At 42.9% G+C, this 24,225-nt stretch overlaps 1 protein-coding gene across 1 annotated transcript in view; it reads right to left on the reverse strand.

Annotated features, from left to right (window-relative positions):
* The window catches only part of RAPGEF5 (Rap guanine nucleotide exchange factor 5), a 137,366-nt gene extending 119,905 nt beyond the window's left edge, over positions 1–17,461 (reverse strand). Inside the window, exons 1-2 of the mRNA XM_053410445.1 lie at positions 16,784–17,461; positions 313–363 (exon numbers count right to left, since the gene is read on the reverse strand). Of these exons, the coding sequence (XP_053266420.1) occupies positions 313–363; positions 16,784–16,972 (240 nt within the window). The 5' untranslated portion in view covers positions 16,973–17,461. The remainder of the gene's footprint in view (positions 1–312; positions 364–16,783) is intronic.
* Between the last annotated feature and the right edge of the window lie 6,764 nt (positions 17,462–24,225).

Consider the following 24,225-nt stretch of genomic DNA (forward strand, 5'->3'; position numbering starts at 1 on the left):
AAAAGAAAAGACAAATTGGACAAACAATAAATTATGCAAGCATACAAGGTTATAGCATTAGCACTACATAAAAGTTACAGAACGCATCTGACAAGTACAAGCATGATTTCACCAAGCTTTTCGTATTTGGATAAGGGATTCCTTATCAGCGATATTAAAATATATTTACATTAGAAAGCTGTAACCCACATTAGCTGTTACAAACTCGAAGATGAACAAATGTACCTAGCTTCAAGGCAGCATTAATGAAATACATATCTCAAAAGAATGAAGGCATGAAAGAGTTGTTAAATGAGGTTTTAAAAAAATTACCTTGCCTGGAGGATTTTCCAGATAGGGATTTGAAATTCTTCTGGTTATAATCTGCAAGAAAAAATATAATACAATCACCATCATTATCTAACAAACATTCAAAGCATGACAAAGAATCTGTTAGGCTGCTGGTGCATTAGGGTGTACGTTTTGAAAGCATTAGGGCAGCAAATTCATAGGAACGTTCAAAATATTGGTGCTGGTACTTTGTCTATGAAGCACTTAATTTCTTTTGCTGTTTTTAACACAACAACCTACCCTGTTCCCTTCCCCCAGAGAGCTAAGCCCTCAGCTTAGCTCACAGAACGCGATCTACTTCTTTATTACAACATTTAATAATACACAAATTTCAGACTGAAAGCTCTCCAAAGATTACAAATATTTCAATTATACATAACAATAAAATACTTTAAAACACACACATACAATATCGGGGTTTTTCCCATTCCCATTAGAACATACCAACCCATCACTTGGCTCAGGAAATTGATTCCCTATATATTCCAAGGCTTCTCTTTTAAATTCCACACTATTCCTATTTGTTTCTTAAACTGTTAACTTTGTATTACACTGTTTGAACATCCTGGGGGTAGGGAAAGGATAGAGAAGGTATGGCTAGACAACAGATCCCATTATGTTTGACCACTGGCCATGATGACTGTGGCTGGTAAGAGCAGGAACCCAACAAAACCAGTTTTGTTTTACAGAAGAGACCAAGAGGTCCAACCCTCTGCAATATTACTGTCACATTTTAATATAACTATATTAATAAAAAGGGCCAGATCTAGAACAGCAGATGCATTGTTCAGATCAGTCTTATTGTACATTGCCAACAAAGGTCCGTATAGTTAAAGCTATGGTTTTCCCAGTAGTGACGTATGGAAGTGAGAGCTGGACCATAAAGAAGGCTGATCACCGAAGAATTGATGCTTTTGAATTATGGTGCTGGAGGAGACTCTTGAGAGTCCCATGGACTGCAAGAAGATCAAACCTATCCATTCTTAAGGAAATCAGCCCTGAGTGCTCACTGGAAGGACAGATTGTGAAGCTGAGGCTCCAATACTCTGGCCACCTCATGAGAAGAGAAGACTCCCTGGAAACGACCCTGATATTGGGAAAGATTGAGGGCACAAGGAGAAGGAAACGACAGAGGACGTGATGGGTGGACAGTGTTTGCGAAGCTACCAGCATGAGTTTGACCAAAATGTGGCAGGCAGTAGAAGTCAGGAGTGCCTGGCGTGCTCTGGTCCATGGGGTCACGAAGAGTCGGACACGACTAAACGACAACAACAACAGAAGAGTAAGTGGGTCATACAGCATAAGCTATAATTATAATTAAATTTGTACCTCTCTCTCTACAGGGGGAAACTTGCAGGTAATGGTAAGTCTGTGAGCTGCATATTGAAATAATTGCCTGGCTGGGTCCCACATTTGTGAAATATTACAACTCCCTCTGCCTATATGTATGCAAAGTAAAACAATATATTATTGTTTCAAAGGTTGCTACCGAAGTCTCAGGACTCTGCCTTCTATGAAATTCAAACAGCACAACAACAAAAAAGAGCAGCACAGAACATTGCTAGATCTCCTTCGCTCTCCCTGTGATTAAATATGCATATAATAAAAAGTGCCAGAATGCTTTACAGCCCATTTACTCTTGCTAGCATGCATATCTTCAGCACCCCATTCCTCCATCAGTCTACGTGCTAATGTCTCTGTTTGTTTCCAAACTTTACTGTTTATTTGATCAACAGAAGAGGCACAAATTTCCTTTTTTCAGCACACCTGGCTGATAAACAGAGAGAAGAGTTAAACCTAAACAATACACACCCCACTGCTCCCAAAGACTGGACTTGTTTGGGCCCATTAGGCCAGAGGAGAGAATTATAGCTGCAGCTCCCACAGGGAAGGGTCACAGAACATCTGCCTTGCATGCAGATTCAATCACTGGTGTATCCAGGCAGCAGCGGCACCGCTCGAGTGCCTGGGGCACCTCCTCATACCACCCCACAGGGGCCTCGGAAGATGCCCCCAGCCTTAGAGGCCCAACAAGGACTGGCTAAAGGTGGATGTGAGACCACCATCTTGCTGCTGGTGCAGCATGGTGGAAAGGCCCCCCTTCAGTGCTGGGCACTCTGCTCCCAGGCCGGTACTGCACACAGCAAGCACAAGAAAGGCCAGAACACCCTGCCTGCCCAGCCACCCACTTGTCTGTCCATTCCCAACAGCTGGGGCTAGTGGACTGGCTGGCTGGGCTCCCTCACCCAATTGCTTATGTCAAGGTCACCTCAGCTCCTGGCAACCAGCACCCCCTGGCCAGCCCCAGAGGAACCATTCGCCTGGGGAGCTTGTAGCCCGAGCTTCTGCAACAAAGTCACACAAGCCTTTGGGAGGCAGAGACTCAAAGGGCATCAGAGGAGGGAGGGGAAAAAAGTGAACAGAGGCCAGTGTTGCCCACGGCACCCCTGACTATCATTCAAGGCACCCCAGGGTGCCATAGGGCACTGGTTGAAAACCACTGGCTTAAATTATCAAAATCACACACAGAGCCATTTCACGAAGTTTCCCATGTGGAACGGCACACAATTTTTCAAGTGGAAGCTATCCCACTGTATCAATGTATGAAGCAAGGCTGTGTTTCTTTCTTTTTGTTGCATTTTGCCCTACCTTGTTTTACAGCCTTAGCTCCCTATTTCTGCCAGCCAAACTGCTGAACATCCTTAGAAAGGGCTGCACTTTGGGTAGAATCATGGCGTTCCATACAAGAACTTCCCGTCCCTTTTGTTTCTTCTTCCTCAGCATTGTGTTATCTCATCCAGCAGCAGCACACATAAATTGAGCAAATTGAAACTGAGGGAAAGCACTTGTGCAAGATATTGGATTTATAAATCCAACTGGCAAGCATTTGCACTTTGATCCACTTTCTTGGATTACAGCATATTGTTCTTTATATTCCCTGTGGGTAAGAGTATTTTCAGCTCTGCCAGAACGGCAGAACAAAAAAAAAAAAAAAAAACCCAAATCAAAACCCAAGTCCCAACATGCCATGGAACATACCTTTCGAGTATTCCATGCATGAGAAGCACATCTGATTTGAGTGCCTCGTCGCCTACTGCTCTCCACCTAGCCCACTTTAAAACAGTTGGTGCACTGGCTTCCTACTCTGTTAAAATCAAGATACTGCAAATCTATAAATCAACGTCCATTTTCAAAACATACATGCTTTTTAAAACACTAAGAAAAAAAAACAAATCAAGAGAGCACTAAAAAACACATACACCTAATTATATAGGTAAAAATAAAGACATGGATATACATACACATCCATGTTGGGGAAATACAGATTTTGTAAACTTTTTATGTTGCCAAAGTAATTAAGCCACCTAAAAAAAGCTCCGCTAACCCAGAAATAGTACCTCAGGTGGTGGTGCCATGGCGGCAGTGGGAGGCCCCAATAGCTAAAGTGGTGCTTCAGGTTAAGAATGGACCTCCAGAACGAATTTAGCTCTTAACCCGAGGCACCACTGTATCCCCTTTTCTCCTTTATGCTTATGGTGCTCCATGTGATATGTTACAGAAGGCCCAAGTCCCTCGCTGGTCAACTCTAAGCCAAATTTTTTGCATTGTTTTTAACCCACTTCTACTCAGAAGCTATATGGCTCTTGTTAACCTCATAATGGTGACATAATAGTGAAATGCCATTCATGCAAAACTAGGCAGACACCATTACAAAAGCTAATAGCGAGTTCCTTGGTTGTTGTTTTTTTATTAACTGCAAAGTATCACCAAAAATGGAAATCAGTAGTTCACATCCTCTTACTTCCTCTAAGATTACAGTGAAGTCGTTTCCTCAAAGAGAGGGAAACCCTGGAAGGAAATGCCTGCAAAAGAAAGACCAAGAGGAATTTCCAACGTCATTTTTGCAATAATGGACCTCCAAACATTCAGACAGAAATACCTCTACTTTTAACATCATGTTTCCAACATCCTGCCATAGGTGAGGTCATTCAATTCTTTTGACAGAAAGGGAAATTAGTGGCAGCAAAATGCACAGGGAATTGTGTTCATAAATCCATTGTAAGATGCAATGCGAGAGAGAAAGAGAGCCATTGCAACATACCCCATAAAGTACGCCCAAGCGTTTAATAGGAAGAATCAAAATGGAGATAAAAGGTCCAGCAATATTTTCTCATTTTTTCAATTTAATGTTAAAGCTATGCCAGTAAATGCTTCTGAAATTCTGCAAAAAATACTCTGACTTTAAATTAATTTTTAAATGCCAGCATTAACCAATTTAGGATGTAATCCAATCCCCACTAACCCAGAGGTAAGCCCCACTGAGGTCAATGGAATTCAGTTCTGACCAGATACAGAGGGGGTTGCAGTAATTCTATCTATACAATAGAGAGTGGGAAAGTTTGAGAGTAGCATAAGGGCAGAAATTTATTCTGGCTCCATAATAAAAAAAAGAAACCTCTCTGAAACAAAATATGCTCTGAAATCACTATTAGATTCCTTGCATACTGCAACCTTGTCTAAAAATGTACCGTATTTTTCACTCTATAGGACGCACCTTTTCCCCTTCAAAAATGAAGGGGAAATGTGTGTGCGTCGTATGGAGCGAAGACGCCATAGCCCCGCGACCCTCTCCCGGCTGGAGAGGTGACGCGCGGCTATGGCAGGAGCCTCTCCGCTGTGCCTTTCCGCTGCTCCCTGACCTGCTCTTTGGGGCTGGTGGTGGGCTTCCCCCCGCCAGCCCCAAAGAGCAGGTCGAAAGGAACCTGAAGCCTGGAGAGCGAGAGGGGTCAGTGCACACCGACCCCTCTCGCTCTCCAGGCTTCCAAGGTAGCTGCATGAACGCACCTTAAACGGCACCTTGTTTTAGAGCGGGAAAACAAGAGGGAGAAAATTCTCCCCCTCTCTGTGCAGCGCCTCCTGCCGCTTCGCTGAAGGGGCGCTGGGCAGAGAGGGGGAGAATTTTTTTTTCTTGTTCTCCCCCCTCTAAAACAAGGTGCGTCCTATTGTCCGGTGCGTCCTATGGTGCGAAAAATACGGCACTCTAGCTCCAACATGCTTCTGAGGACTTCAGCCCTCATTTGTCTCCTAAGTCCCGAGAATCTGTATTGTGAGGCATAGACCTGCTGATGAGATTGAAGCCCCTCACCTGCAAAACATAGTGATCAGGTATACACAAAAGGTGAGACTATTTTTCAGGTATCTTGGTCCAAAGTGAATGGGGCTTTATACACCAAGACCAGCTTCTGGAACTTAGCATGGAAGCTAATTGGCAGCCAGTGCCACTTATATGTGTAAATATATAAGAATATGCACTATTCTCTGATATTTGGACTGAGTCATCCAAAGTCTTTTGCTGAGTCTCCTCCAGGGACCCCAAATAAGCAATCTGAATACAGATTGAAGAATAGTAAAATCTTATTTTAAAAGTTACAAAGGCCACTTGCATCTCTCAAAACCAACACAAAGTCTCCTTGAACAGATGCCATCAAAATTCACTGTCAACACTGGATCTAGTGGTGCCAGTGTGGTGTAGTGGTTAAGAGCGGTAGTCTCGTTATCTGGGGAACCGGGTTCGCGTTTCCACTCCTCCACATGCAGCTGCTGGGTGACCTTGGGCTAGTCACACTTCTTTGAAGTCTCTCAGCCCCACTCACCTCACAGAGTGTTTGTTGTGGGGGAGGAAGGGAAAGGAGAACGTTAGCCGCTTTGAGACTCCTTAAAGGGAGTGAAAGGCGGGATATCAAATCCAAACTCTTCTTCTTCTATTACCGTATTTTTTGCTCTGTAAGACTCACTTTTTCCCTCCTAAAAAGTAAGGGGAAATGTGTGTGCATCTTATGGAGCGAATGCAGGCTGCGCAGCTATCCCAGAAGCCAGAACAGCAAGAGGGATTGCTGCTTTCACTGCGCAGCGATCCCCCTTGCTGTTCTGGCTTCTGAGATTCAGAATATTTTTCTTGTTTTCCTCCTCCAAAAACTAGGTGCGTCTTGTGGTCTGGTGCGTCTTATAGAGCGAAAAATACGGTAGCTCCACATTGCTCAGAATGAAATTTCCTCCCGCTCTGCTTTATTGTGATACTATAACTGCCTAGGTTGCTTTCTCTGAACTAGAGGCCATTCCTGGAAAAGTCCCAAAAGGCAAGTTTTGGGGGTTTCTAAGCAAAGGTTGCATGGCCACCTGTCATCTAGCTGAGATTCCTGCATTTAAGGGGGTTGGACTAGATAGATGACCCTCAGGGTCCCTTCCAATGCGACAATTCTATGATTCTACGGTAAAAAGAATGCTGTCAGTGATAGCGAAAAAACTCCCACAGCACTCTATCAACTGTTTTGGTTGTGATTCCCTACACACTGTAGTGTCTATGAAGGTCAGGTCACATACCTCTACCTAGGATTAAAGGGCTAAAAAAAATCCACACAATTAACACAGCATGCAGGTAGGCCTGGTCTAGAGAGGTAGTTCCAAAAGTAAGGAGCACATGGAGATAGAATTGAAAGAGAGGTAGTGCTGGAAACAAGCACTAAAAGGCTTAGGACAGAGGCTGAAGTCAGATAGACTGGAAGACCAAAGAGTCCCAGTGCAAGGCAAGGGTAGATGAACCAGGCAGAGAGATGGGAGTCATATGGTACAGCTCACCATAAAGATTTGATCTGGACGTGAATGGGTAATTCCGTTCAGTACCATCAAGAAAGGAATAACGAGGAAGCCAAGTAAAATATTCGCTACTTTTATTCCCATGTCAGGTTCACCTTAGAAGTGTCTGAATAATATACTATTCTGTAGCTTTTGTACTTTAGAAGGGAGAAGAACAGATCAAAGAATAAGTTTTGGCAGTATACTAGAAAACATTCAGTAAACAGGTTTTTTTAAAAACTTGAAAAACAATCTGTATGTTGTGTTTCCTAAACTGCGTTTCAGACAGCTGCTCTGGTTTTCAGATGGCAGACTGAAATTTGTCTTCCAGTGAATTAACACTGAAGCCTAAAAGCGGAGGGTCATCACACACTGGACTGTACAGTGGTGCCTCGCAAGACGAAATTAATCCGTTCCGCGAGTCTCTTCGTCTTGCGGTCTTTTCATCTTGCGAAGCACGGCTATTAGCGGCTTAACGGCTATTAGCGGCTTAGCAGCTATTAACGGCTTAGCGGCTTAGCGGCTATTAACGGCTTAGCGGCTTTAAGAAAAAGGAAACAAACTCGCAAGAACTCGCAAGACGTTACGTCTTGCGAAGCAAGCCCATAGGGAAAATCGTCTTGCGAAGCGACGCAAAAAACGAAAAACCCTTTCGTCTTGCGCATTTTTCGTTTTGCGAGGCATTCGTCTTGCGGGGCACCACTGTAATTGAAAATGCACTACCATAAGCATATTTTCTAAGAAGTCACTATCTCTACATTCACTGGGTGCATAGGATTGTGCAGTCTTTAGTAGTTAAAACACTGTATTTATCTTTAAGCAACTCATTAATAATGTGTCTCATTAATAATGTGCACTATATCCCACATGCATGCCCCTTCTGAATTTAAGCTATCATAAAGCACAAGAGCCCTCATCCACTAAAGTTAGTTGCGACAAACTCCTATTAAACTCAGTAAAACCACTTGGTGAATAGCTTAAATCCCATTGCTTTCAGTCCAATCCTATTCAGGTTTACTCATATGCTACTTTATCCATTGTTTATGTTTAGGTCCCACCTTTTCTCCAAGGAGCTGAAAGTTCTCCAAGGAGCTCCAAGGAGGATAAACACCTTTTATCCTCATAACAACTCTGTGAAGTAGGTTAGGCAGGTAGGCTGGGCTGAGAAACCACGACTGGCCCAAGGTAACCCTGTGAGCTTCATGGCTGAGTGAGGATTTGAACTGTGGTCTCCCAGGTCCTACTCCAACACTTTAACCATTGCACTTCGCTGGCTGTCTACACCACACTGGCTCTCTATAAATCCCAATCTGTTGGGTTCGCTTCCAAGTATGCACGCACAGAATGGCAGTCTTAGCTACAACTAATGTCAGTTTGATTGGGGTTGAATAGTTTAATGCCTTTGTGTCATCTCTCTAGATCAGGGGTCAGCAACCTAAGGCCCACGGTCCGGAAGTGGCCCGTGGAGGTCGTTTGACTGGCCCATGAGCTGCTCCTGAACTGAGGCGCCCGCTCATGTGCTGTGCTAAACCAGCGCAGCACGGGGACTTGCTTGCCCAGCGCTGGAAATCGCGTCTACACAGATGTCGGAAATCGTAGGCACACACGCACAGATACTGAAAAACGCGGGTGTGCACACTCACGCGCCATCCAACCCAGAGGGATCTCCATGGGACCGATCCAGCCCAGGAAAGATAAATCTTGCCTAGGTAAAGGGACCCCTGACAGTTAAGTCCAGTCGTAGACGACTCTGGGGACTCTGGGCTCATCTCGCTTTACTGGCTGAGGGAGCCATTGTTTGTCCGCAGACAGCTTCCGGGTCATGTGGCCGGCATGACTAAACTGCTTCTGGCGAAACCAGAGCAGCGCACTGAAACGCCATTTACCTTCCCACTGGAGCGGTTCCTATTTATCTACTTGCACTTTGAAGTGCTTTCGAACTGCTAGGTTGGCAGGAGCTGGGACCAAACAACGGGAGCTCACCCTGTCGCGGGGATTCGAACCACCGACCTTCTGATCGGCAAGCCCTAAGGTCTGTGGTTTAGACCATACCACCACCTTGCCTACCCCTGCTCTAATCTCGGCTCATAAACAATTTCAGAGACTTTGCTGTGTGTGGATGTGTTGGGAGGTGGGGGGTTCATATCACACTTAGCTGAAGAGTTCAAAGACTGAAAGAGGCCATCAGCTCCAGCATCCACCCAGCTGCAAGAGAAAACGCTGCAACACATGTTAACCAGACCTAACTATATACAGAGGCAGAGACATTCCACCATAATAGATCCAAGTGATACAGACAAGAGGAAGAGGACCAGACAGAAGAAACTAGACACAGAACCTGTAAGGCTATTCCTGGATTGATGAACCTGAAGTACCAAGAACACCAACATACCTGCGTTTTACTTTTAAAAACTGGGCCGATTCAACTATTTCAGATTTAGTGTGGCTTGTTTTGTTTCAGTATTAATGAAAAACAAACTAACAGCAGCTATGTCAGCTGTTCTTCAAAAAATATGCACATTAAACACCTCGGCTATTTCGGGATGTTTACTTAATGCGATAAGTTAGCTTTGGTATCATGGAAGAAGTCAACAAAAACTGGCTCAAGAAGAACACCTGTTTAGATTTCAAGAAGCTGTGTATTTTGTAGCAGCTGACTCAAAATTATAAAGTTAATTTTTTCTGTAAATATGCACCAAACTCAGCATTAGATCAAAATCTTGTTCTTCAACTTAAAAAGGAATTGAGCTCTGCTTCACATCTTCAAATGTCAAGATGCACAGCCTTGAATAAATTGTAGGTCTTCCTCTCTTTCCTTGAATAAGTGGTATTCAAGACTTATAGTGGCTTCACTATTTGGCTGCCGTTTGGACAATTACTATTTAGGCTAGTCAAGGGCTTTCAGATGTTAACACAAACCAACAACTGGGGTTGTTGAATAAGTTTCTACATATAATCATGCTCTCCCAAACTTTATCCATTTACTGCTCCTCAGAATTAAAAATTAAGAGGAAAAAGTTTGTGGTTTTGAAACCCATGAATGAGTACAGTACGGTTATGCTTCAACTGTAGTCCATGTCAGTCCAAACGGAAAACACTCTCAGCACTAAGGACAGGTAGAAATTTGCTTGAAGCTACTAAAGCATGGGTAGGCAAACTAAGGCCCGGGGGCCGGATCTGGCCCAATCGCCTTCTCAATCCAGCCGTGGATGGTCTGGGAATCAGCGTGTTTTTACATGAGTAGAATGTGTCCTTTTATTTAAACTGCATCTGTAGGTTATTTGTGGGGGCTGCCTGGTGTTTTTACATGAGTAAAATGTGTGCTTTTATTTAAAATGCATCTCTGGGTTATTTGTGGGGCATAGGATTCATCCCCCCCCCAAATATAGTCCGGCTCCCCCACAAGGTCTGAGAAACAGTGGACTGCCCCCTGCTGAAAAAGTTTACTGACCCATGTACTAAGGGGTGAACACAGAACAAGTTGAAGCTAGGCACTGCATGTGGAGACACTAAACTTGGCATCCTGGCTAAAAGAGAGAGAAAATCATGTCCTATCCTGCTCCTCCTCCGCCTCTACTTTTTTTTAAGAGGAACATTGATCTACATTCACTGAAACTTATTTTATGGGCTTGTTGCTGGACTTAAATGGGATCACTGGAGCCCAGTCTGGTGTCTGTTTCCAATGTAAAGGTTTAAATTTGGTATATGAACAGATTAAATTATCCACTCAGAACATGTTCAGACTGCATTTTCTTTACTTCTGAGTAAATAAGAGGGAAAGTAGTACACCAGGGATTAGGGTGTTGATAAACTTCGGTCCCAGCATCTCTTCCCTCACAAAATTAAATACTACTAAAGAATTTAGTAGTATTTTTAGATTTAGGAAGGCTGTACAGAATTTGTTCTAAGGCTGCAATTCCTTAAAGAGTTACTAAGGAGTAGACCCAGCAGGCAGTCATTTCTCATGTGTGTGGTTTTTTTGTTTTTTGTTTGCTAAAGATACAATAAATTCTATAATGAGAAATAAAATATTTTTAAAGCATAGTAACAAAAGAAAAATATGAGAATGAGAAAAGAATCAGCAGAATGCAAAGGTGAAAAATGAATATACAAAAATTAAAACATGAAAGAACAGCAGAAACTTTTAAAAAATCGATACATAAATAATTTAAATTTAATGGAAAATGGAAAATGTGACTAGTTAGACCAGAAGAAAAGCCTGCTGGATCTGGCCAATAACCTATGAAGACCAGCATCCTGTTTCTCAAAGTGGCCAACAAGATGCCTATAAAAACCCCACAAGCAGGGCCTGGGCATAAGAACACTTTCCCAAACTGGTATTCATAAGTTTACTTCCTTCAACAGTGGAACTCCAAAAGTAGCAGTTGAAAAATGGAAATACATTATCGTATTATAATTATATTGTCTATTTTTGTGGATTTTAATTGTTCCAATGCTATTTACATTGTGAATAATGACATTGGGTTTTCTTTTGTTTTTGTTTTCATTTTGTAACCTATCTTAGAACCTTTCAAAATAAAATTTCAGATGTGGGTGGATGACAGGTAGCAGTAGAATGCAAGACAAAAATAGAGGCTGAACGTGAGAATCCTAACCATGTCTACTCAAATTAAATCCAACAGCCCTTGATGGGACTTACTTACATGTTAATAGTGTATACTTATAGGATTGCAGTCTTAACCTGGAAATAAGGCTATTTTATGTTATTCAATTATTAGATTTAGATACCACTCTTCATCGTAAGATCCCAGGGTGGTTCACAAAATAAAATACAGGATTAAAAACATGAGAATAAGTAAAACGAAACAGCGAAACAATAACCCCCCTTCCCACAGACACAGTTAAAAGGCTGAAGAATATTAATCAGCCAAAGGCCTGGTTGAAGGGGTATGTTTTCGCCTGGTACCTAAAAATATATAATGAAGGCGCCAGGCGAGTTTCCTTGGGGAGAGCATTCAACAAATGGGGAGCCACTACAGAAAAGGCCCATTCTCATGTTGCCACCCTCGAGACCTCACATGTAGGAGGCTAGCCAACAATCCCTGCCCAAATTGATGGGTGCTATCGATCTTCAAGCCCTACTGGAATTGACTAAACTGATAAAAGGGAACTCTTGAATGTGGTCAATGCCCACCAAAAGAGAGGCTTGAAGACAGCGCAGATCAGCTGATCATCGGTGACATCAAGCTCAGATGGGATTGGCCAGAATATTATTTTGCAGGAAAACTTGATCTCAAGCTACACAGCAAAGGAAAAATGCTTCAACTGACACCATGGTGATTCCAGTTGATTGACAGGTAGGCAGCCATGCCACATGTCAAAGTGACCCACAAGGAGTGAGGGAGCCAAGGATCTGGTCCAGAAGGCTGAAAAGGTTCCCCATCCCTGAAATTTACATTAATCCAAACAATGCAAAAGAGAGATAATTAACTAAAAGTGTGGGGAGTGTTGGTTCTATTTTAGATCAACATTAAAGGAAGAAATACTAGCAACATTTAACAACTGAAAGAACCTTAGCTGCTGATTATATCTGAAATGAAATAGAAGTATTTTATCCTTTGTTCGCGTACTTCAACGGTTGCTGCAAGGACCAGTTAAAAGGGTAAAGAAAAAGCCAAGAGATTCTAATCTTGATTTATTTCACTTAGGGAATACATAAACAGAGGATTACAATAAGAAAAGCTCAGTATTATACATATGGGGTCTATTTTTAGTTGCATAATGACACCTGCTACAAATTATCCAAATGGAATCTCCATGGCAATAAACGCTCAGGCTGTACAAAAATAAAAAATAAAGGCCACCAATGTAAATTACAGCTTCAAAGTAAATGCTACTTCTGTACAAACTAAGTCACCCATTTCAAATATTCATGGAATCATTGGGACTGGCTTACTCTACTGACCTAAGGTTTTCCATGCAATAATGCAAACCATACAATGAATATCTTAGATATAAAACCCATTATTCGACTATATTATGAAAACAAAGCAAAAAGCCTCTCACAAGACCAAGCAACAGGATGCATTTATCCCCTTTATTTAATACTTCTATACAAAATATGGCATACAGGTGTAGCAGTAGATATAGGCCTCACATATACAAAATAAGCTTCAACAGAAAATACCAGCATTACAACACTTGATTGACACATGAGTTTTTTCTGCACTATCTACAGCACAGATTGTGGTCCCTTGCCTTCCTACAACATACGAATATAGGAAATGGTTGGTTAGTTGGCTGGTTGGTTTATTGCATTTCTATCCTACATTTCCTCTAAGGAGTTCATGGCTCTCCCTCCCCCTCCCATTTTATCCTCCCAACACCCCTGTGAGGTAGGTCAGCTGAAAGATACTAGCCCAAGGCCACCAAGTTAGCTTCATGGCTGAGGAGGGACTAGAACCTTAGTCTCCCAGGCCCTAGTCCAGCTCTCTAACCACTACGCCACATTGACTCCCTGGTTCTCTTGGTCTTCAACACATATTTGCTATCACGTAGCTTCACAATTAATACTGTGGGTACAGCAATAACAATAACCACACATTAGCATGCACAGAGTGCTAGCAGCATCCAATTACAGCAGCAGGACTGCTTGCATGTATGCATGAGCCCTTGCTGCTCATTAACCCTCACCTTATTATACTCCCACATAAATCAATTGCATTATATGGTCAAGCTCACATGTGGGTGGGTCCACAGCCATGTCACAACATGCCAGGTTGGCTGAGGACCGAGTCTCTCAACATCTCATCCATCATACCTTTCACACCAACAGTGCTTTCTAAATGCTTTGCCACCTGTGTACAGCATCCCCCACAACTAGCAGCAAATAGAGGGCATTATATCCAATTGCAGCGCAATAATTTCCACCTTGGACTTCTCTACAGTTCTTTGATTTTGCTGTTCGAGTCATCGTCATACCAGTGGCCTTGAGAAACCGCAGATAACCTTCCTTCCTAGAATTTCCATGGCAAAAAGTTTCACAATTAAAACTACCATGTAGAATCTCCCTGTCTTTTTCAAAAATTACCCAGTTCAATAAAACTAGCATACACTGTTTGGTCTCCCAACTTGTTAGTCAAGCCTGAAACTTTCTTCTGCTGCTGTGCTGCCAGCATTAAGGATAGGCAAGCAGAGGCAACAATCTGGAAGTCAGGGAACTATGCAGTCTTTATGCTTTTTTCAAGTCAAAGCGTCACATGTTCCCATTGTAAAGATCTATATTTCCATTTCCACTGTGATCAGAGCACATGCATACTTACTGATGAGGTCATCAATGGCTACTGGTCATAATGGGTACAGCTTGTGAATACCAGTTGCTGGAAACCACAAGAGGAGAGAGTTGCTGGAAACCACAAGAGGACTCTTGTGCTCAAGTTATTTTTCAGAGATTCCCACAGGCATCTGGTTGGCCACTGTGAGAACAGGATGCTGGACTAGATGAGCCATTGGTCTGATCCAGCGGGGATTTCTTATGTTCTTACCTATATCTGATCAAGTTTTCAGAATGTTTTAATTGCCTAATGAATAAACGTCTGCCTGATGTTGTAGACACAAAATAAGCCACATCACCCACATATATCAGGCTGCCAACTTTACAATTTATTTTTCATCTGTTCTTGTTTGTGTACACCTGACTTATGACTAATAGCTAGTTTCTGAAATGTATGACTGGGAGGCAAGGAGTTTTAGCTACGTTTCCGGTTCTGTCACTCAGATGCCTTGCAATTGTCATGTACCTGTACTAAATATCCGGATGCCCTTACTTGCAAAATGGGAGATGACAACAACAATTACGCTTTGATAACTCATAGACTAATGAAGGTCTGCCTTAACTAGGGTGCTATTTCTGAGCAACCTCATTTCAAAGCTTCTAGATGCCATACAAGTATAATCTTCATATGTAATTACTGTTTGAAGAGAGCTTTGGGCACGCATATAATATTAAAGATAATTATTCTGATATATGAACAACTTACATACAACAGCATTTAAATGCCATGGGTAACCTATCCCCATGAAGAATCTTGCCTCCAACCTGAACTATTCACATGTTCCCAAATGTCAGATCCAAGTGAACAGTTATAGCTATGAACAATCCCTAAAAAGACTTTCAGAGCAATGAACATGGCATCAAATGTAACATATGGGTGATATAATCACATAACTCAGCTATAATTAATCATAACTACCTCTAGTATTAAAGTTACATGTGAAAAAGGTTTTGTTTTATGAGCCTTGATAGCTCAGTTAGTAGAGCATTAGACTATCAGGGTTTGAGCTGCACGTTATGGGTCTGAGCCCCACTTTGGGCAAAATGCTCATGCGTTGCAGGGGGTGGACTAGACGACCCCCGTGGTCCCTTCCAACTCTACAATTCCATGATTCTATATCTACAAATTGAATGAGATCATAAAGACAACCTAGGACTTCTTTACAGAGATGCATAATTGCAATAGGTATGTTCCCCCCCACCAGCAAGTACATTTTTAATACAAGTACTTCTAAAAACTGCAAATAGCAAACACCATCTTAAGAGGGATTACCCATTCTCACAAACTCACAGAAAGAATGCCTCTTTTAAGATGATGCCTGCTACAGCACATGTATACATCATCCAAAAACAACGTATGCTTCTTGCTTCAGAATTGTATATGCAAAATTACCGTATGCAAATGTAAACAGTAGATATGGCTAAAAATTATTTGATCAGATTGCAGCCCTAACCATTAACTGATGATTCATCAATGGAATACAGAATCTATACTATACATATATCAAAGATGGATGAAGCAAACAAGTAGGGCCAGTAGACACAAGGTACGGTAACTATCTGCTCTGACAGGGACAACCCTTATAAACTGCCAGTAGAAATTTCCTTGACCAAGGACCAGGAGAATTGCTGCTGATTGTATCTTCTTGTTGTTTAGTTGTGTCCAACTCTTCATGACTCCATGGACCAGAGCACGCCAGGCACTCCTGTCTTTCACTGCCTCCTGCAGTTTAGTCAAACTCATGCTGGTAGCTTCGAGAACACTGTCCAACCATCTCGTCCTCTGTCGTCATAGATTGTATCTATGATCAACCAATTCACATGCTACCTTGTCCCAGGGGATGATGACCAGAAGAACCTATTATCCTTGCCTGGGAATAAGTTCTACTGAGCACCACAGCACATTAAACTGCAAACCAGCAAAAGGAGTTGAGATACATTTAGAAATGGCACAACATTTTACTTGTGGAGACAACCCCAATGAACGCAGCAGGGCTTACTTTTGAGTAAGCATGTCAAAGATGGGTCTGCAAGCCTAATTTCTCTTGAGTAAATCATTCCTCAGATAAGCCAGTGGCTTCCTCTACTCTTCCTTTTCTGTCCACAGCCAGAATACCATATAGCGCAAGGCCTCCTTCCAACCCGCGACCACAACTACAGGACGTTAACTCTCTTTAACTTCAGCATGTTTGGGAATTCAAGGCCCCAGAATCGCCACAAATACTGTGCATATTCCACAGACTTTAACGAGATTTGCGCAAGGGTGCCAATATATATAGGGCTGCAGCTTCACCGTTGCCCAATCCCATTCTTTTATGTGTGTAAGTGTCTCGCGCGCCGCGTTGCCATTGCATACCCCCCTGCAAAGTGCAAAGCCTGCGCACGGAGAAAACTCCCCAAGGCTTTGCCCTGTGGAGGCCGGTGGGGGTGGGGGCTTAACTCCCAATTGCAGGGCAGATCCCCTACCTTGGGAGGCATATGGCCGGTCACATACACACACACACGCGCGCGGGCACACACTCTTACCCGGCCCCCGGCGGCTGAGCTCTTCCTCCGCAGCGTGAGTCCGCTCCGGAGCAGCGCCGGCAGTTCCCTCAGCTTTTGCCGCAGCTGCACTTGCTGCTCCTGGTCTCTGGCGCCGGCGGAGCTCTTGCCGATGAGCAGAGAGTCGGCCCTGTCACACAGGGGCTGCATCTTGACGGAGCCCCCAGCCATGCATGCTACATTCCCGAGGAGACACCCCCTTCTCTCTCTCTCCTTCCCTCCCTCGCTTGCTCGCTCCGGCCGCGTCCCTCTTCCTGCCTCTCAGCAGCCTCACTCAAGCCCGCTGGCGCGCGCGCGCGCGCACACACACACACACACCTTTCGCTTGTTATGCAAAGCGCGCCTTGCAGGCGAAGGCGTTCGTAGCTGTCAGAGCAGTAGCGGCGTCCCCCGCCTCCCTTCTGGGCTTGGGAAGGGGGCAGGGAGGAAACACGCCTGCCTGCTCCTCAAATTGCGCTGCCCCCAGCCGAGGTAGGCCCGGGCGGGAAGTCTTGGTCGCACAGGTGCAGGAAAATGCGGCAGGAGCCTGGCGCGCTTTACCCCGCCACTTTCCCCTCCCTCCCCTTCTCTCTCGTTCCTCTCGCCGCCTGGCTATGACGGGGACAAACAAAAGTCCAGGTAACCTGAAAAGGGGCGGACACAATAGTCACGACGTGCTGTTTTACCTGAAACCTCTCCCTCTTTTTCTATTCCTGCCCAAACGCTCCTTCAGGCACCTTAGGGGCCACTGCAAGGGTGCTTCCACTCACCCACCCCCGTTTCGCTTCTAAGGAAATCACACAGGAGACTTCAAATTAGGTGTCTTGCCCGAAGTATGTTCTGAAATAAATAATAACAATGTTCACTTTGCTGGATTATTTCCATTAAAAAATAATAATGAGCAAGTTTTACTAATGGAATCCAGAATGTGCCGCTCATCCCTCTCTAGCTGATGCTTGGTAAACAAGGCACATGAGCAGCGAATGCCATGTCTTAAATATCCACACCTCCCATCAATCCGGCAAGCCCATTTTCACATTTTTTATGTTGTCAACAAATTTGTTGAACAATAAATGTTTATCGTAAGGCAAAACGGCTCTCCCTTAATGTTCTGAGATTAACAAAATTTAGTACACTCACGGGTGAACTAGGTCCCAGTTGAGGCACGTGTTATTGTGCCAGCCCAATAGCTGACTTGTAAGTTCGTAACTAGGTACAAATTCAGTCTATAACAACAACCGTAGAAATGGTTTAACAATATGGTACAGTTCCCATTTTCTAACAACTTTCTGTTATGTACATATGTATTGCATATACACATATGCTACAACAAACTGTTGCCACTTACAATTTCAGGATGAAATAATGGAGGGAGACCTTTGACCTTTTCTCTGTCTCCTGGCTAACTTTACTCAACATGCAAGGAGTGGCTGGTGCTGGCACTGACCCAACCAAAAGGCCAGAGGGGCAGGGCAGACAAACTCTTAATCACAGGGTTGTGGGTTTGAGCCCCACATTGGGCAAAAAATTCCTGCATTGAAGGGGGTTGGACTAGATGACCCTTGTGGTCCCTTGCGACTCCACAGTTTTGTGATTCTAAGTGAGAGGCACCTGGCAACAAAGTTAGCCTGAAAGTAGCCCAAGGTCTACAGCTGGTTCCTGGCCCACTGCTTGAGAGACAACACCAGTAAAGTGGTACATGTAAGAGGCAGACCTTTAAAATTCATATTGTATTGCATTATACCAGTCTATCAAGTTCAATAGGTGAAAAGGAGAATGGAGGGATGAGTTCTAATCTTTTCTCCAAATTGGCACCCTTGTTTTTCCTCCAAAACTTCCTATCAATCACTGAAATCATTGCCCTGATAGGGCTAGTAGACCTTTTTGAAAATCTGATCTTGTCCCTATGGAGCTAGAGGGGAGGAAGAAGGCTTTACATCCTAATTCCTATATTTTAATTTTGCTGCCAAGGATGAGTCTATAAACTGTGTTCAACTCACACATGTGGGCACCTAGAGGGATAGATTGCAATTCATATATGCCTCTCCTAGCTATTAAAACCCACCCCACAGGACAGAATCCTGTCTGAAATCCTGGCAAGCTGTTGCCAGTGTAAACAATACTGCACTTGATAGAGCAATGGCCTGACTCAGTATAAGGCAACTTCCTACATTACTATGTCCGGTGTGTGTGTTGTATATGCTCTGTACAAACACTCTACTCAATGTGGATGCTCTACTATATGATACTCCCGTTATGGAGGGTTGTGCTCCAAAACAGTGGTTGTGAGGAAGATAGTGGGATTTGAACATTTGCCTGGAAGGATACCTGGAGACTAGTAGCAACAGGGTTATTGCTGGTTGTGCCACTGGGGCTGATGGGAGGAGCTGTGGCATCATGTATGTTGTTATACAGGGGATGGATTGAGGGCACATCCCCATTATAATAAGTTCATTGGCTTCTGGCATTTATGGGTGATGTGGGTATAATTGCTAGCACAGTTCCTGATTGGTGGACACTGGTATAGTTTCCAAGCATTCTGGGAAGATGCCCATTATGCTTCTGATTTTTATTTTTATTTTGTATTTTCTGGTTGTGTGTCTTTCCCCTCCCAGGCAAAGCAACCACTGGATATAGTGGCTGTTCCACCAACACAGAGCAACTGTACCTCCTTCTTTCCAGGAATAATGTAAGTACAGAATGCTTCTGTTAAGTTCTGCCTTTGCGTTTATTAATCTTCTGTGTGTGTGTGTTTTTGTTTGTTTGTACATTTTGGTTTTAAACAAAGAGTAAAATGAACTAAGAGTAAAATGAACTAAGATTAAAATCCAAGCTGGGTTTTTGTGTTTGTGTTTTTTCAATTTTTGAAATATGTGACTCGATCTCTAGCCACAGTCCTGCATTGTCGCTGTTGTTTTAATATATCTGAAAAGAACATTGGCCTAAACAAGAAAACTGCTTTGACCGCAGGATCTGCTGTACTTCAGCTACAAATATTGGCTCACGTCACCAATAATATTGTCATTTTAACAAATTAGAGGAAAGGGTTGGGGTTGTTATGTCTCCTTGGGGAAATTAAAGCTGTTAACACTTTTATTGGGCATCTCTGCTTCTGTGTCATAAAAATGCCGTTGCTAATATACTGCCTTGCCCCCCTTGCAGATCAAGGTTAAACTGAAGAAATGCTCTGTGTTGAGACAAGCTAACCATTTGTTTTCTAAGGATCTGAAAACGTGTACTACACACACAAAACTCCTAGAAATAAATCAGGGGTTCAATAGGTGCATGATCCAAGTTGAGATGTAAAATGCATAGGCTGTGTGAATACAATGTTAAGACTGGTTTTTCAATTGTGCTGTTTGGTCCTCTATATGCATATATATTTCCTTATGGGTCATGAAATTGAGGGCCAAACCGCATGTTATTTTAAGCACTTATACTTTAAAAAGCACATGCTTTTTCTTTCATACCATTATCCTTTTACAAAAATCAACTGGTGGGTGTCGCTGGTTTAGATCAGAAATACTGCTATGGCCTAAGAAGAATCTTTAACTCATTATTTCCTTGTATTATTTTCCCATTGAAAAGCCACCAGCAGCACCACCCCAAAGATGCTAGTGTTGGGTCCCAAAGATGATGCCTAGTCAACATCCAGCATCAATCTATCCCTGGGATATAAGCGGGGGGGGGGAATCTTCAGGGGAAAGGCCAGCTTTTAAATTGCAGGGCTGATTAACATAAGAGACTCCATAAGAAACACAGGCCAGCACACATTTTCATTTGGCTTGGCCTAACAGGCAGTTTGCCATGGCACCTGCCAGCAACGCAGCACAGCCAGTTGCAGCCAGGATCCAAAGAGCTGCTTAAGCTTACACAAGGAACATGAATGAGCCCAGTAGAAATCTAGAGTTTCATTTCGCTTTCAACAGCTGTTCTTCTACCATGCCATATCACAGACACTTTTGAAGCACCCGTCAGTTCCACAGCAAAACAGTTTTCACTTGCAAAATTAGATTCATGGCTCCTGAGTGATTTTCTGTGAGTTTCTTATTTGTTCTTCTGTGGGTTTGGAACCTTATTTGATATATGTGATATATTAGATACGTGCATTTCAGTTGTGTGTGGACAGGGGCAAACCACCTGCACAGCCAGATGTGCGTTTGATGCTTTTGCTGCAGTATCAGAGGCAGATTTGGGGGAGCGTGACTGGTTCGGATGCACTGGCCACAGAGACTCAATGGCTTCAGTTGCAACATAGAATGGAAGACGAGAGGCAGGGGAGCTCCAAATTTTGGCGTAACACGGGACGCTGCTGAAATTTGAGACCCCTAAGTCCGGCACTGGCAGTGATATAAGTCACTGTTCACCTTCTACAGATTCACAACTTTAAATAATAGCTTGCCACTCAAGCAGAGGGGAATGCTACAGAAAATCTCTGACAATGTTTATGTGCACTCCTGCTCCTAATATTTCTTTAAATTAATTAAAATTAGATTCGGCACACCATATGTTGTGGAGCATAATCCAAATGCAATGATTAAGTGCCATCATTTTGCGATGAAGGAGGAAAAAAGTACAACATCTGTATAATTTCAAAAGAAAGTCAGGAATGAGGATGGATACACAGCTGCAATGTATTAACACTATAGAAGATTCAGTTTTAGAGCATTGGTTAGCTGCAACGAATGCGGGTTGCCCCAGGCAATTGTTCATGGCCTCACTCTTATGGGGACAGAACAATACATTTCTCCAAGGCAAAACAGTAGGAGGCCAAGAAGCACCTGATCCATCTTTCAATGCATTTGATAACATGGGGACAGCACTAAGCAATTGTTTGTAATACATGCAATTGTTTGTAGTACATGGTGATTCCATTTGTTTCTTGGGTACCAAATCAGCTTGTTTCTCTAGGGTGTGCCAGCTGTTGGACTGTTTAAGATAATAATTGCGAAAGTCAATACAATTCCTTTTTAATTTTCTGCCTGCCTGTTAGGAAATCAAAGACAGCTGTGTTTCATCTGCAAAACTGTATTTGTGGACACTATTATTGAGTGCCCCCAACATATTTGATCTCATACAGAATACAAACATCCCATGTCTCTTGCCCAGAGGATTTATAATCCAAACCTTAACGAATAATATTCATGGTTACTTAGCAAACATCAGTGACCTCCATCTAAACAATTTTCATTTCTGCTTTGCTCACATCCACCATGGGCAAGGAGTAATAAAAATAAATCCCCTCGCCCCCACGTTCTTATGGATAAAGGGTGGGCACTTTGAATTACATGAGTGATTGCGACTACCAATCAAGAGTAGTTACTACTCCATATCACACAATCTTGAGCAAAAGCGTGCAGTCTTCTAAATATGGCAACACAGGGATGACTTAATGACTTAAAACATTTGGGAGTAATTCAGTCCAGTTTAATCGGTTTCAGATCCCACTGGTTTCAGTAAAAAGAATAATAAAGTACGGGTCAAATTTGAAAACTTTTAAAGTCACTTTGGCTAACCTTCTGTATGTGGAGCACCTGCTTTACATGCAGAAGTTCCCAAACATCTTTAGGTAGTGCTGAGAGCGACTTCTCCCTTAAACTCTGGAGGGCCACTGTCAATGAATATAGTCAATGTTAAGCTAGATGGAGCAATATTCTGGCTTGGTATGAGGCAGCTATGCTTCTGTGTAAGAAGAAGTGTGATGGGGTAGAGAATTGTCCATCTCATAGCCATGTATTATTTCGGGAAGGACAGAAAACATCACAGGAAATATTTGAGCAGTTGAGTGTAGATCTTTGTGCATCCTTCTGAAACTTAGTGGGTGGGAGAGGCATACAGTTCAGTCCCTCATTGCAGTTATTCTCACTTGGATCCCAGTCTAGCAGTCAAAAATATGAAACAGTCTAGCAGTCAAAAATATGAAACCACGAGATCTGAAAGCTACAAAAGGAGAGCTATGGAAAGTTTTTTTTTTTTTTTTTGAACCTTGAGGAGAGACTCATAAGTTTTTTAAAGCTTTTCTTCCCAACCTTGAATTGAAGGGCAGAATAGAAATGCCTTAAATTAAACAATGATATCTAGAGACTTCTCTGTTTCAGGTGAAAGAAAGCTCAGATACCTTGGCTTTTAACAACTCAAGTGATTGTTGAAAAAAAACAGCTATAGGAAATGAACTCCACGTGCTTTTGTTGCTGGCATAGATCCTTTAAAATGTTATATTTTTTATCATCGTTTGTATTGAGTCAGGATTGTGTCCTTATGCATAGACAAAAATAGTCATATTGGCAATGCAGCTTAGGAAACAAAAAATATTCTCAGATTTGATACCGACCTTGAAATGGTCCCTTGAGCGAGAAACAAAATAAAACTCTTCAAGGTGTACATTTGCCTCCCTCAGCCACACTTTAACACCACCTGTTCTATAAGAAGAATAGCAATTTGACAGTCTGCCTTCAGGAAAGGCATTGAAGTAGACTCAGCTGGATTCCTTGGGAATTTCAGAAAGCTCAGGCATGTGAAAGAGAAGGCTTTCTAAATGGTAGATGTGTTTAATAATACAAAAGCTGCAGAAGCTCCATCCAAATATTTGTTTTATCTCCTCATATCCTAATATGTTCAGTGCTCTCCTGCATTCTTCTTGAATTTTATTTGGCTTCCTCTTTGTAGCTTTGTCCCCCCCCCCTTGTTTTTGCAGGTAGTTAAAATGCTCCCATCATACTCATCATAATATAAGGAGCGACTCTGGAGGGGGGGGAGTTAGGTGTGGTCCCTCTGCTGATATTAACAAGGCTAAGCAGAAGATGGAGGGTTCACAGCATTAACAGTCCAACAAATCCTGTTCCCCCATTAGTTTTCTAGCAGGCCAAAAAAACCTCTGCGTCATTCCATCTGTAGTCTCAGGACTGATTTGCTACTGTTCTCCCTCATGCACTCAGATACATTGCTAATGCCATCTCCAGTCAAGAAGCAGAGGTGACAGGCTCCCTTATTAATTATTGTTGTTATTGTTATTATTTGTCTACCACTCTTCATCCAAAGATCCAGCGTAGTTCACAACATATAAATACAAAATGAGAACACAAAATACATAATAAAATCCAGCCCTGAGGAACCCCATGTTGAAGGCCCAAAGAGCCCTCCCCAAGCATTAAAGGTAAAGGTAAAGGGACCCCTGAACAGTCCAGTCGTGGCCGACTCTGGGGTTGTGGTGCTCATCTCGCTTTATTGGCCGTACAGCTTCCGGGTCATATGGCCAGCATGACTAATCCGCTTCTGGCGAACCAGAGCAGCGCACGTTTACCTTCCCGCCAGGGCAGTACCTATTTATCTACTTGCACTTTGACGTGCTTTCAAACTGCTAGGTTGGCAAGAGCAGGGACCGAGCAACGGGAGCTCACCCTGTTGCGGGAATTCGAACCGCCGACCTTCTGATCGGCAAGTCCTAG

Source organism: Podarcis raffonei, chromosome 12, assembly GCF_027172205.1.
Source record: "Podarcis raffonei isolate rPodRaf1 chromosome 12, rPodRaf1.pri, whole genome shotgun sequence".
Classification (NCBI taxonomy): Eukaryota; Metazoa; Chordata; class Lepidosauria; order Squamata; family Lacertidae; genus Podarcis; species Podarcis raffonei.